The sequence below is a fragment of the Sphaeramia orbicularis genome, chromosome 1 (genome assembly GCF_902148855.1).
Source record: "Sphaeramia orbicularis chromosome 1, fSphaOr1.1, whole genome shotgun sequence".
NCBI classification, from domain to species: domain Eukaryota; kingdom Metazoa; phylum Chordata; class Actinopteri; order Kurtiformes; family Apogonidae; genus Sphaeramia; species Sphaeramia orbicularis.
Genome location: NC_043957.1, coordinates 37,191,437 through 37,205,742, shown reverse-complemented (window position 1 = coordinate 37,205,742; position 14,306 = coordinate 37,191,437). Strand labels below are relative to the sequence as shown.

Genomic DNA, 14,306 nt, shown 5'->3' with positions numbered 1-14,306 from the left:
ATATATATATTTATATTTATATATATAAAATTTTCAATGAGACTAAGTTGTACAATCCACTGATTAAAACTGTATTTGGACAGTTTATCAGTGCATATACATGTTATACATTCACAAAAATACATTTATTCAACATTTTTGTTGTGAAACCTCCCGTAATCACACCAGATATTTGTCAATTAACAAACCAGTCTTATTAAACTTACAGAACAAATACTTCTTTAACAGTTGTCAGTAATTTTATGTCGTTTTATTATTATTTTTACAGTATTAAACTTTAAATTAACAGTTTAATCTCATAAATAGAAAACAAATATTTGTGAAATTATGATACATTTGCAAATGTATTTTAACTGTATTTTTCTGTGAAAAAAAAACAAAATCTTAAAAAAAAAAAGGAAATTTTATGGTTATTCACAGTTACAGTTTTTTCGTGTTATTTTACATTTGACGTGTAAAATCACAATCTATTTTTCTCATTTCATTGATATTTTCCTGTATCTTAAAAATACAGGAAAATTTGTAAAATAAACAGTAAAAATTCTGTTAAATTACAGATTTTTTTTACAGTGTACATAGTTTCTCTTATTGTATTAATGAATTGCATGAAGCATTTAGCGTGGTTTTGTCAGAGTGTAGTATTTATGTTAATGCCAGCTTTATGTCAGAGGTGGGGATGTGTATGGTATCCCAGGGCAACCAAAGTTGCCGTGTGTGCATTTTACGACATTAATACAGCTAAACAAACATGTCTGTCTACTATCTGTGAGCTGCAAGAATACTGGCTTGGTGTGAAATACCCTGGTCAGAATAAAGCTCGAGAAGTTGAGCAACACATACGCTATCCACGACATAAGTTATCTCTTATGTCATGGATCATTTGTGTGCTGTCGGTAAATCCTGCTGTTTGTTCTCAGCTCTCGGTTGCTTGTCCTTTTCCCCTGGATAGGTTTTCACAGCATCCAGGACCATGCATGTGTACTGTCACATATGGGCTCCAGGCCTCAGGCATCAAATGACTTTGGTGCCATATGCCTTCTTTACTTGGATCTGCATTAGAGTAAATAAAAATAAATAAACATACATTTAGAGAGAAAAACGTCTTATAGAGAGATCAAATGAGAACACGTGAAAGCAGGTTTCAGGCTTAGTAAGTCAGGAAAACAGACAGCATATGTTTTATTGTGGCTGTCACACCTGTAAAAAGGACTTAATAAACACAGTGTGCATGCCGGTAGTTCTGCATTTCAGCACCAGCTGTAATATTTCAGTATGTGTAGCTCTCAGAAGCTTCTTTGTTTGATTTTGTGTGTCTGGCTTCAGACAAACATCTTCCATTCCAGTAAAAAGTCTTTGTTACAAGTTTCTGACTGCTGTGAATAATTGGTTCATCACAGCTGGCACAAACTTTTTTTTTTGTCGTTCTCTTTCCTTGTTTCCTAGTTATGAAAACAACCAAGGCACCTCATTCTGTTAATAGATGGATTAATACAAAGCTACAGGTGTTACATAAAGCAGCCAGACGCACAAAGTGGACCAATTTGTCCCGTAATAGTCCCTTAAAAATCCAGGTGGGTACAACAAGGTGGTGTAAAAATGTGTACGGTGTTGACAGTAATTTTTTTTTAGTCATGCTAATGCTTTCTGATGTCACATGGTGTTGATGGTGTGGAGAAGGGAAGAGCTTCATTAAAGTACTTCTCATACTCCACTTCTCTAATCATTAGATTATGATGACAAGCTGCGACCAAAATTTATAAAAGTTAAACTTCTCAAATGTGTTTAATAAATAGATGGTGTGTTTTGAACCTGAGATAATACAGAATATCACAGTATGTGAAAAGACAGAAGACAAGTTTAATGATAAACCAAACTGACCAGCAGATCTTGGAAATATTCCCTTTAACACTAAATTGGGTACATTTTAACCAAACCAAAAAGTGCACTCAGTGTATTCAGTCAATTATTCAAGAACTAAACACACTGAGGTTTTGTCCTCCATGTAGGTAAAACCATATCTGATGTAGTTGGGCTCATACCTGACTTTCACCATGATTATTATTATTGTGATGTGACTAAAGGTGAGCTGCTGCTGCTGCTGCTGAGTGGATTGAGAGCAAGTGTGGGACTGTGAACAGGTGTCTGTGATTACCGGAGGGAGAGACTCTGGGTTTGTGGGATGATGTAAAAGGCAGTTGGTTTGCACCACGCCAGAAGCTTGTGTCTTGGCACTGTGGGGAAAGAGCTGGGTGTCGTTCGTGGCTTTTTAGGGCCACCGGCGACAAAGACAGCTAGAAGAGGGGGTTAGCTGTTCCAGCGCTGGGAGGGGAGGCTGGGGGCCTCCTGTAGGATGGATAGAATTGGGTTAGTAAAGTGCCAGGTCTGGGCTGCTTCTCGCCATTGCCTTCGCCGGTGTACTGGGTGCCCCGCCGCTCTGCACCATCGCTACTGTTGGCAGGTTGGGTCTGCCGCCACTCTTTGCGACCGCCTCTGCTGAACAGCTTCTGCCACCGGCTGGGTCGGACCTGTGTCATCCAACGAAGCCATTTTCCCCGGGCAGTTAGGTGGTGCCTCAAGCTCAGACCCTGGGGGGGGGGGGGCGGGGGCGTCTCGCCAAGCAGGCGAGTTAAGTGCTAATTTATTTTATGTATATTTGTATGAGTGTATGTGTTTTAATGTGAGGGATAGAGTGGGCGGGAGCCTAGCCGGGGGAATCACCTGTGTAGACCTGCGAAGGGGGGCCCCTGCCCCTTGTGGGACTCACATGGTTTGCCGTGCTGAACAGGGTGTGAAATAAGGCCCATGTTTTAATTGCAGTGCCTCCAGTAGAGGGTGCTAGTGTGTTGTGTTTGCAGTGAACCTTAAGCTTGCTGTGATATGTGGAAGTGGGTAGTGGTGGGGGCCTCTTCTGGACTGAGATAGTGCAGAACCCCCCCGGCCACAACTCACATCTCTTTCCTCCTTTTATGAATTGTGTGTTTTATTTGGAATAAAGATTATTGTATTGTACCGCTTTTCTCTGGGTGATTGTTGTATGGCTCTGACTAGGTGACTTTAAGTCACCACCCTGGTTGGAAACCGCTTTACATGAGATTATTTTATTCTGTCAAATATCTGGTGTTAATTACTATTACAGTGCATTACTGCCACCTACTGTTGGGGAATATGAATGGACGGCGCTCAGCGCCATAAAAAATAAAGCACAGGTTTGGTTTCTTCACATTATTTTTTTTCCCAGACAAAGGCACGGGACCCACTGAAATGGGTTTACGACCCACTTTTGGGTTGGGACACACCAGCTGAAAATCATTGCTCTAATGTACAGGGGAATAGACTGGGAGAGTGTCCTGGTTTAAAAGCATGCTGCTGCTCACAGTTACAGCCGGATCTACTAAGATCCCAATTTGCATGTGCTAATTTGAGTGTGCTAATTTTACAGGCGCTAATTTGCGTGTACTAATTTACATGTACAAATTTGCGTGTGCAAAATTTGCATGTGCTAATTTGCGTACACTAAGTTGCACGTAGTAATTTGCGTGTACTAATTGCGTGCACATTTTTAGAATTTTGCAGGTGATTCATCAAGATTGCCTGCACAAATGATAACAGGTGCGAAGTCATGGACACCACCCTATTTACATGAAGATTTTGCATGCTCTACTGGTTGTAGTCATAGAGACCATACACTGGATAAACTGCTCTGGGATTCACCAGCACTAATGGCAACAGTGACTGGAATGATCCAGACGCAGCAGTGTATTTCAAAGACCTAAAACTAATTATTTTTGCAACTGAATGTTTCTCTACAAATAACAATTCTTAAGTATTTATTTTGTAAGTACTTGTTTGTTCATTTATTATTTTATTCATTGTTATCAGCAGTTATTGCTATATTACCCCTCCATTTTGCATTTTACACTGAACATCAGGTATTTTTCTATGTTTAATTGAATGACCATATAGATATTCATAAAAGCCCAGAGTTAATTCAAAGGTTATTATATCAAAACAGAGAAAACTGAAGAAAAAAATTACTTTTCAGCATTAAATTAAGTGTCTAGAACCACTGCTGTTTGGCAAGTCGTATTATTGGTAAATCAGTGTTGAAGAAAATTACAATGTTTTCATGTTCACCACGTCCAAGTGGGTCATATCTGATATTGCTGAAAAGCTGAAAAACTGTATTTTACCGGACTTATTTCAACATATTGATAGGAGTACTCCATAAGTTATTAAACATCAAGATCAGAAGATGCTTTTAGTCACTGGCGGCTGTTTAGGTCTTTGAAGATTAAAAGACTGCAATGCATTTTAGAGTGAACTCTAGTATTCACTTACTACTCAGCAGGATGTTGTATAACTGTATATCTGACATGATGAAATACAGCATCAAAGTGCTGCCTTCAGAGTCATCATTTACCACTGAGTTTCCCAAATTTAAAGTTAGGTCTGAACCGCGTCAATGATCTGGTGGCAGAAGAAAAGGCATTGAAATAATACAGTATATGAATTCATTTTCCTTATACAAACCAGTGTTGTGTGGAACGAGTTACAAAGCACCACGTTATAGTACATAGTTGTAGTGAAACAGCTGCGCCTGTGCAATAGTCACGGACTCTCATTTCACCTCGTTTCACAAGGAAACTAAACAAGAGATGAACAAAAATCGATAAGCCCTTAAGTATTTTGTGTTCACCTACATGCCCATAAGATGTATCGAGGCCATGTTATTTCATATTCTTTGATAGGGCTTAGTGGTGGTGTTGAAGCCTATAGCAGTCCAAGGTTTTCTTGTCAAGGGCTCAGTTTGTGGCATTTTTTATAATAAAGAGCACAAAAGAAATATCTGTTATGTCCTCCATAGTTGAACATTACATAGCCCTACATATTTTGCAACAGATATGTGGTTCTGCACAAAGTTGAGCAACATAAAAGTAATGTAAAAGTAACGAGTAACATAATAAGTTACTTTCCATTGAGGGCAACTAAGTAAAGTAATGGATTACTTTTTAAAGAAGTAACAAGTAACAAACAAAAGTTACTTTTTAAAAGTAACTTCCCAAACACTGATATAAATAGAAGAAAAGTGATCCCTGGAAGAGTTTGTAAGTGTTTGTTAGTGAGGTCATATGAGAGGCATCAGTTTTAAAGGACACAACAGGATATATATGATGCAACACTTAGCGCATAATGCAAAACACACAAAAAGATGAAAATGATGTAACAATATGGACATGAGGTAGTAGATAGTACACAATAAAAACAAAGTCAAAGGTTTGACAGGATCAAGACAAAAAGTACAAATAATATGCAAAAATGACTGTGTTTTATACAGCAGAAGAATGAATAAAACGTAAATTTTTGGCAATTCGTCATGTATTTTTGCAAATTTAGGATCTGAGGAGACACACTATTTTTTCTGGGTCTTGAGCTGAAAAAGTTCAGGAAGTGCTGATTTTTCATAATTATCTGACTCTGCTTAGGATGATTATTCACCAACAGTAGATATTAAATATTTATTGGTAAAACCTATTTTTCCATCAGTAAAAGTATGATGAAGCATCTTACTTGAAACAGAACACCTTTCAAGTGTGATATTGAACATGAAGAGCTGGACTTTGCTCTCCTGTGGGACTGAATGGAAATATATAGCGCTGTAGGCTGAGGACAAATATTGATATTTCTTATGGTTAAACATTGATGCATTTTACACAATAGAAATTAAGTGAGTGAGCAAAATGTGCAATGACTGGAACACTGGTTGCAAATGAGGCTGTGATATAAAGACCTTACTTAGTCTTCAGAAAGTGTGCCACAACTGTCGCCAAACACTAAACCATATGTGTGTGTGTGTGTGTGTGTGTGTGTGTGTCATCTCTGTGGGCAACAGCTCCCATTTACCGTAAGAGGTCATCAGTGCTTCATATGAATCTGAGCTGTTTGTTGACATAATCTGGCCTTTATCTTCTCTTTCCATCCCTGTCTTCCTCCAGGCTCCCTGTTGTTGGTCAGTTGGGTTCTTATCTTGTCTCCTTGGGTGAGTTCCCCTTCCTCCTCCCTTCACTCTGTTTTGTCTGTGATATAACTAGCTGCAGTCACTCACCTAACCAGTGACCACGAAGGTTGTCATGGTAATAATCCAAACCTCTCGGAGGGGAGATAACAGCATACCGGGATAAGTGGACACACACACACACACACACACACAGAGCAGATGAAGCCAGGGGAGCTCAGTGAGACACCTCTCAGTTACCATGGGAACTTGACCCTGAGTCCCTGTATATACTCTAACACACACCTCAGTGAACGCAACCAAAACCCCCACTGTGTACTTTGCCCCGATGAGATGCTTACTGGAGAAGCAAACTTCAAATATTGAAAGGTGATGTAACAAACAGCAGGGCCTCATGTCTCTGAGGTAACAAGGAAAAGAAAATGAATGAGTTACAAAAACAGAAACAGCACAATATTAGTTCATTCAGTTAGTTCAAAGTCATGAAAAAAGTCCAAAATGAAACCCTTGTGCATCCGTAACTGTTTCACATGAATACACGATTAAAACATGATTATATACAATATAATGTTCTTTCACTGATTACTCCACAACTGAATTTGCATATGAATTATAATTAATTTGTAAATAAGCAAAGCATTAGTTGCACCTTAAAACGGTTCACTGGTCTCACATACATTTAACCCATCTGAACCCTGCAGTCTCATTATGAAAAACCTTCAGGAGTGGTTGAATATCAACACTGGAGCTCCCTCATGTGGTAAAAAGTGGATGTTGAGAATAGCATGTAGTTTGTAGTGGTTAAAGCTGAAGGACAAGATGTTCTGTTTCACAAAAAAAAAAAAAAAAGAAGAAGAAGAGAAGAAGCTGCAAACAGAAGTCTGGAACAATCATTTATTTCAAGCCTGAAATACAAAAGAAAACAAAACAATCTTTAAGGTCATTGTCTTCCTCATAATGCAAATACAGAATTATTTTATCAAAGTTTGACCTCCAGTAAAGAGCAATGTGTTTTCATATATACATACATTTATTTATTTATATTCAATTGACATCACTCCACAAACGTTATTACCACCAGGAATATATCACATTAATATTATCAAACATTACACCTCTCAAAAATCAATAACACATGCTGCTCTGTGTTAATATTGAGCCTAAATCTAGTGTTTTGATTGATTTCTTCACAGTGAAAAGATGCAGAGTAAAGCATAAAAAAGGGTAATTTTATTAGTTTACAAAATCCCCAAAACAATGACTAATTTACACTATGCACATGATAAATGAAAAATATACCTGTAAGCAGTGTTCAGTCATAATAAAAGAAGATGTTTTATGAATAAAGTTCTAATATTCTGACAATAAAGTTGTGATTTTTGGTGAAAATCAAAACAGAATTAAGTTGTTTTGAGAAATAACATCTGAATTTTATGAGAAAAATGTTGTAGTATTTCAGTATTTTGAAAAAAATTTAAAAATTTTTTTTTTTTAAATCATTGGAGTAAACTCATACAGAAGGTGAAGAACAGTCTGTCACTTGCAAGAGAAATGCATAGTATAGTTGTAACAAATAACAAAATTCTTGGCCTTTCATTTCAAGTTGGAAACTTTTGGGGTTCAGATGGTAATTTTGACAACAAAGCCCATTTTCTGACATCACTTTTTTCCTCCCATAAAAATATTAACCTTTTTACTTGTACCACAACATTAATTTTTTTCTCAAAAAAAATTTCTACTCTTTTTTCCCCAAAACACCATATTTTTTGTCATCTTCATTATGGTCCTATTACCACCTTATACAAAACTGAGATGTGTTTTTGACAATGGAGCCATTTTCACTCACTCACATTTTGAAGTTTGCAGTAGCAGCAAAATATTAAGTAGATGTGTGTAAGTACAGTGTATATCATTTTGTAATCCTTGGTAATCCTGCAGATCACATTGTAGTATTCAGCAGCTGTAGTTCTTATAAGTATGACTATGAGAGACTCAACTCAAACACATTAAAGTTTCAGTGTATTACAGTTTTTGTTTTGTTTTGTTTTTTGGTGTCACTTAGCTAAAACTCCAAAATTCCCTTTCAGCATATTGTAATTCAGCAAATCCTTCTGAGAGGAAACTAGACTTCTGCAGCTGCATCTGGCAGTGTTTTCAGGCTATACGTCTACCCTCCACTGCTCATATGTGTTTTCAGACAGGTAAAGGTTAAATATGTGACTGATGGCTTTAACCCTGTAAAGCCTGAACCATTAAATCACTGACAGAAAATTCCAGTTCTTTGAAACTGGAGCCTTTATTGGACCCTCTGAGCAACCAAAAAATATTTTTTTCAAATATCAATTTCCATGTATGAGTTTCAAAATTGTATCATATTTGATACATCGGGTCTCAGTACTCAAATATTATTATTTTCAAACAAAACCATATAACACAAACATGTCTAACAAATTGGTAATTCCTTTTCAAAAATTGGCAAAGTTCTGCCTCCTTCCTCATTAACCCTTGTATGGTGTTTGGGTCAGTGGGACCCATTTTAATTTTTTATTAAAATAAGAAGAAAGAAGAAAAATGATGAGTAGTTTTTTTTAATGAATTTTTTCCTCTCTTATCTTGATTATATTACATTTTATTAAAAAGACAAAGTGAAAATGGGTCGCATTTCAATTCATAAACATGATCTAGCAAATGCAAAAGGCAAATATTAAACATATATGCTTTTCATGTTGCTTGTAATTGGGATGACGTAAACATCTGTTGAGTATTTTAACATAAAATTGTTTGATTATGTTGAATTAAAAACCCACATATGCAGCGGGTTCACCAGACCCACAAACACTGGCTGAATAACAAAAATTTAAACATCACACAAAGGTTAATGACAACCTTGTAGTGTCACTGGAAAGGCCTCTGGTGAACAAATCCCTCCCCCGGTGGATTATCCAAATATATATATATATATATATATATATATATATATATATATATATATATATATATATATATATATATATATATATATATAGGTAATCCATATATATGTATATATATATATATATATATATATATATATATATATATATATATATATATATATATATATATATATATATATATATACACATATAAAATACTGCTCATGTAGAGGGCTTCACAACTTATGTATCAAATATGATACGTTTGGGCTTATAGGGTTAATCACCACTCATTGTTAAGAGGCTGTTCCATTTGCTCTGCACAGGAGGCTGGATGAGTGGCTTCAGTTTTCTATAGCTGTTTTGAAATAACATCAAGTCATGAATCTGTGTAAACATTTAACCTTTTTGATTCAGACAGAGATGTGAGAGCTGCAAGAGGAAGTTGTGCATTTCCAACTTCAAGAATTTTGTTAATGATATCAACTGGTGCAGCTCTAGATATGACATAAAAGTCAATCTGTGTCAGTGTCAGTGTGTGTGTGCATGTATCAGATCTATGCTGGAAAGTCAGGCTGACCTTGGAGTCATTTACTCAGTGGGCTTTCAGACTCACAGCAGCATCTTGCTAAAAGCTCCATTTGCCCTAACACAGCACCGATTTGGGGACACCATTAGCAAAGAGTCGTTTTGACTTGAAAAGGCTCTCAAATGTCCAGCCTGAGGAGGAGGCGCTGATCTGTTACTAAGGCAGTGTTTTAGCAGAGCTGGCTTTGTCCACAGGTTTAAGGTTTGCCTGCAGAGACTTTAAGTTGTGTCAAAGCAGCAAAACACAGAAGTTGACCAGTACAAAAAGTTTGTATCATTCTTAGTCGTGTCTGTTCTGGCCAGGATACTGAGTGCAGGTCAGATTTATAAAACAGAACTATGCCCTTCTTACATCAGAGAATGCACAATTATTTTTTTTTTCTACCTTACCTACAATGACAATGAAATCTATTGTATTGTATTTTCACACCAACATTATTTTAATGGTAATATCAGACCATTCATAGTGTGGATGGTTAATTCCAGCTGCCTAATAACTTATTTTAAGAGGAAATAGTTCCTCAGAAAAATTAAAGACTGTTTTTTAAATAGTAAATTGCTTTTAATATCGCAAACATTTAATCTTCATTTAACTGACATTCATTTAAGTATATGAGATGTTTTTCTATAAATGGAGACACAATTAAACCTATAGATCCCATTTCAATAACTATCCTTCTACTGACACATCAGTTACTGAATTAAACACATCATAGCTGCATGTTTTGTTGTTCCCAATTTTTTCACCAGAGGGCACAATCCACCCAAAAACTACACACATATAAGCGCCTGTTTTTGTGATGTTACACACACAAAGGCGGCTGTGTTTTAGGGGGAATTTGGGCTTTTTTCATCTTCTAAAATCTGCATTTTGTCTGAGATAGAGAGCTTTTTCTATGAGTCATTTACAGGAAGAGCATTTTCACAAAACAGTGACAATCATGGACAGATGGTGGACACACCCTCCAGCAGAAATGACCTCTGTTTCTGAAATAAACAGTCCTGAAAATACTACAGCTAGAGGTGTAATAATTGAACTCATACAGTTGTGTGAAAGTGTTGTTTGTGTGTATGTGAAGTTGTTTTTTTTTGTTGTCGTTATTTTCTAGGGGAGGATAATGAAAGCAATATACCCTGCTCTCCCATCCATGACTCTATCAAAAACAAAAAAACAAAGGTATTTTTTAAGATTATCAGCTCTCTTGTTATCACCTCTCTGTCGTAATTTACTTGTTACCTGAACCGAGGCCAAAAAGAAGAATAAACCTTTGGACCATGACCGATGACTCACTTCTGTAACTTAAAAATCTCTTCAGAGGGAAATAAAACCCCTTTATCTTAGTACCTCTTTGTTCTTAATCATAAAGCCACTCTGATGTTTTACTCAGTCCAGAAAATGTATTTTGCAAGCGTGAAAGCTAGAAAGACTGTAAAACACAAAGAGGTCCATAAAGGTGCCAGTGCCGAAGCTGCATTCCCAAAGCGAGATCGCCCCTGTGGTTGTTTCCAAACCAAGCTGCTTGTCATGTACCTATCAGACATGATGCTCTTCAATGAACAGTTATAAGGAATGGCTGAACCCTCCTTGTCCAGGTAGCTTTGGATGGTTAGCCAACCCCCTTTATCCACACGTTTTGTGACGCGGCTCAGAGACCCGTCCGACAGGTTGTGGGAGCCGTGAAACCAGTGAACGTCTCCATCTGGGTAGACCTGTTTGAAGGTACAGCTGGGACCGTCTGCAGTCTGAGCAGCTTCAACACTCCCATAGCACTCTGATGGAAAGAAAAGGAGAAAAGGTTTAATATTAACCCTTTCATGCATGAATTATGAGAACCTTAGTCCATATATTTTTCTTGAGTGTTTTTATTCCCCTTTAGGCATGAAAAAAACAATGCAATTTAATTTTTTTTTTATTAACCTATTTTTCATGGCGTTACAAAAATGTCCACTCAGCTAGACACCATGCATTTAATTTCTGAAGCAAAGAAACATGTATTTAAAACTCATCATCAGAAAGTGATATACTGTGTGAAAACTATTAAATAAAACATTTTTAATGCTGCTAATTGCTAAACTGCTAATGTTTTCTCACATTTTATCATATTCTAATATTAGTTATTACTCATTTCATGGAGATAATTTCCTCCTGAGACAGTTTTGGCTTTTTTACATTAAGAAAATGGTCTTGATTGGAAACTGCATAATGCAACAGTTTTTCTGATCCATTTTTAAAATCATTTGTGTTTATTGATTGATTTTTTTAATGGAATGTCCTTTGTTATGCATAGCATTTTTAAAGTAAAACTGTCAGTTTCGTCCCCTCCATACTGTAAGCCTGGATAAGTAGAGTTTACTCAAAAAATTTGAGGCAAGTGATTGCACTTAAATGATTTGAGTAATGATCGACTAATCAGTTGGTTTAAGTAGGTTCAACTTTAATGCTAAAAGTATTGAACTTAAACTATTAAGTAGAAAACACTAAAAGACAAGTTATTTGTACTTTAAATCTGTTGTAAAATCAACCCCACTATCCAACCATTCAGCTCAGCATTTCAGGTTACACTGACTAATTTTCTCAATTGCAGCCAGATTAATTTATCATTGATTAAACTACTTTATTTAAGTTAATCAAACTCAAAATCCTATTCCTGACCACAATAGTTGTGAAATTATTCAACTTAATATATTTTAGCATGAATGGAAGTCAGCTGTTTTCTGTTCCAGAAAACTGTTAATTACAGTCTAATAACAATTAGCAATTGATTTACACTAAAACATGTTACTGCAGATCAGGTTTATCAACAACAGCAAAGTTACAGTAATTGTATGAATTGCAGTGTTTGGGATGATGCATAAGCTCCACTATGTTGGCTGATATGGAACTAAAACAATAAAACCTATGAATAAACAATAGAACAGCTGTAGAATAACTGTCCACTGTAGGGACCACCACGCATGAAAGGGTTAATCAATCAATCAATCTTTATTTATATAGCACTTTCCATACAGTGAAATGTAGCACAAACTTGTTTACATATAAAAATCAGTACCCTCACTGCCACACATACACGCACGTGCACACACCTACACACACACACACACACACACACACACACACACATACACACACACACACACACCCCACCACCCATATTACCAGTGTTGATACACATAAATAGCAGCACAGAAATGTCAGTACCATGAAGTGTAAGTAATATCTCAAACTGTAACTATACTCTTCATCATATACCCTACATAAGAACAACTACAGAAATATTTTTTAGTAATGATGGGTCTTTATTTTATTCTAGATGGAAATACTATTAAATTATGAAATGCATTTCTTTATTAAGAGTTAAGACCTACTGCTTGTATTTTTGCACTGTGGTATTTGGTTTGTGTAAAGGGTTAGTGTGTGATATTTAGTGACATCTAGTGGTTAAATTGGAGAACACAATCTGAATAACCTTACCTCACTCTCCCATATAAAGGCTTTAAAGGGGTCATATTTTGCTAAGCCCTCTTTTATTAGTCTTTGGTACATTTATTTGTGTATTTGGACCTTAACTGCTCAAAAAGTTTGAATTTGAACCCTCTAGGTGTTGCAAAGCTTTCTTTATATTCATTCCGGAAAAATCGAATTTCAATTCAGGCTTAATTTGTTAAGTTTTATAACTAGTTACGTCATGACTTTTGCACATATAAGGTCAAGACTTCCCATGAACGTTTCTCCATACTTGTTTGTCAGCAGCAGCAGTTGTGGTAAAAACTGAAAATATGTCCAAACTTCATGCCGATTACCTAAAATGTTCAGTTGTTGGTTGTATTAACAAACACAAGTGACTGAACGGGACAAAAACCACGACCAACAACCTGAGAGGGTGGGGCATGAAGTGGCTCATTTGCATTTAAAGGGCCAGCGCTCAAAATGACCTTTCTGGTGTCATTACTCAGAAATAGGGTTGAAGATGGACCTGTGGAGTTGAATTAATGAAGCATAGGATTTACAGTTTATGTAGACCACAGGGAAATGTTTTAAGATGTAAAATTCCATTTAAAAAAAGCAAAATATGACCGCTTAAATATGCAAAAATGAAGGCTTTGTCTAGAGACGGGTTGATCTGTTCTGGGGGTTTTATGCCCCCATTCACATTACTGCGGAAATTTTGCAGAAATTTTTCTAAATGTTTGGGCCTCGTTCACACGTAAGCAACATCTTCCTTTTAAAAGCCCTGTCTAAAATGAGGATTGTTAAAAACTCTATTTTGTGTGTATCCATATGGACAGAGAAAATGGAGATTGGAAATCTACGGTGTCACACCCCATTTTGTACATGTCTGTTATTGCTTTATGTAATGAAGCTGCACCCGAGACATCAAATCCAGGTGGTTGACCTGCAGTAGATTAAAGTCAGCATGGATATGTTCAAGAGTTGGACCGGATCAGCATTATGAAGCCATCCACATAATATAAAGAATGCACTTAGCCAACCAGAACCATCATCAAAGTTAATGTAGCTGCTCACCCTTGTTAAAACCTACATGTCTGCTACGTCCAGTATTATCACGGTGTCCACAGTTTACTGGAAACTATGGGATATCTGTGTGTTTACACTGGTTTTACATCATCATATGGACAGAGATTCACTCAGGACATGACAAATTCATGAGGCCCAGTATTTCTGGGGGGCCCATAGAGCAGTGGAGGGGGTCCAGTCGTTATAGGTTAGTTGATAAAATTTTGTGTAAGAGCTGCTGTATAATAGAGGTATGGAAGCCAGGAGTCGGACA

General features: G+C 36.5%; 1 protein-coding gene across 2 annotated transcripts in view; it reads right to left on the bottom strand.

Moving 5' to 3' along the window:
• Positions 1–10,361: 10,361 nt before the first annotated feature.
• The window catches only part of LOC115421351 (uncharacterized), a 42,226-nt gene continuing 38,281 nt past the window's right edge, over positions 10,362–14,306 (bottom strand). For both annotated transcript variants that reach the window (XM_030137216.1, XM_030137207.1), the window contains one exon: positions 10,362–11,288. In XM_030137216.1, the coding sequence (XP_029993076.1) occupies positions 10,897–11,288 (392 nt within the window). In that variant the 3' untranslated portion in view covers positions 10,362–10,896. The remainder of the gene's footprint in view (positions 11,289–14,306) is intronic.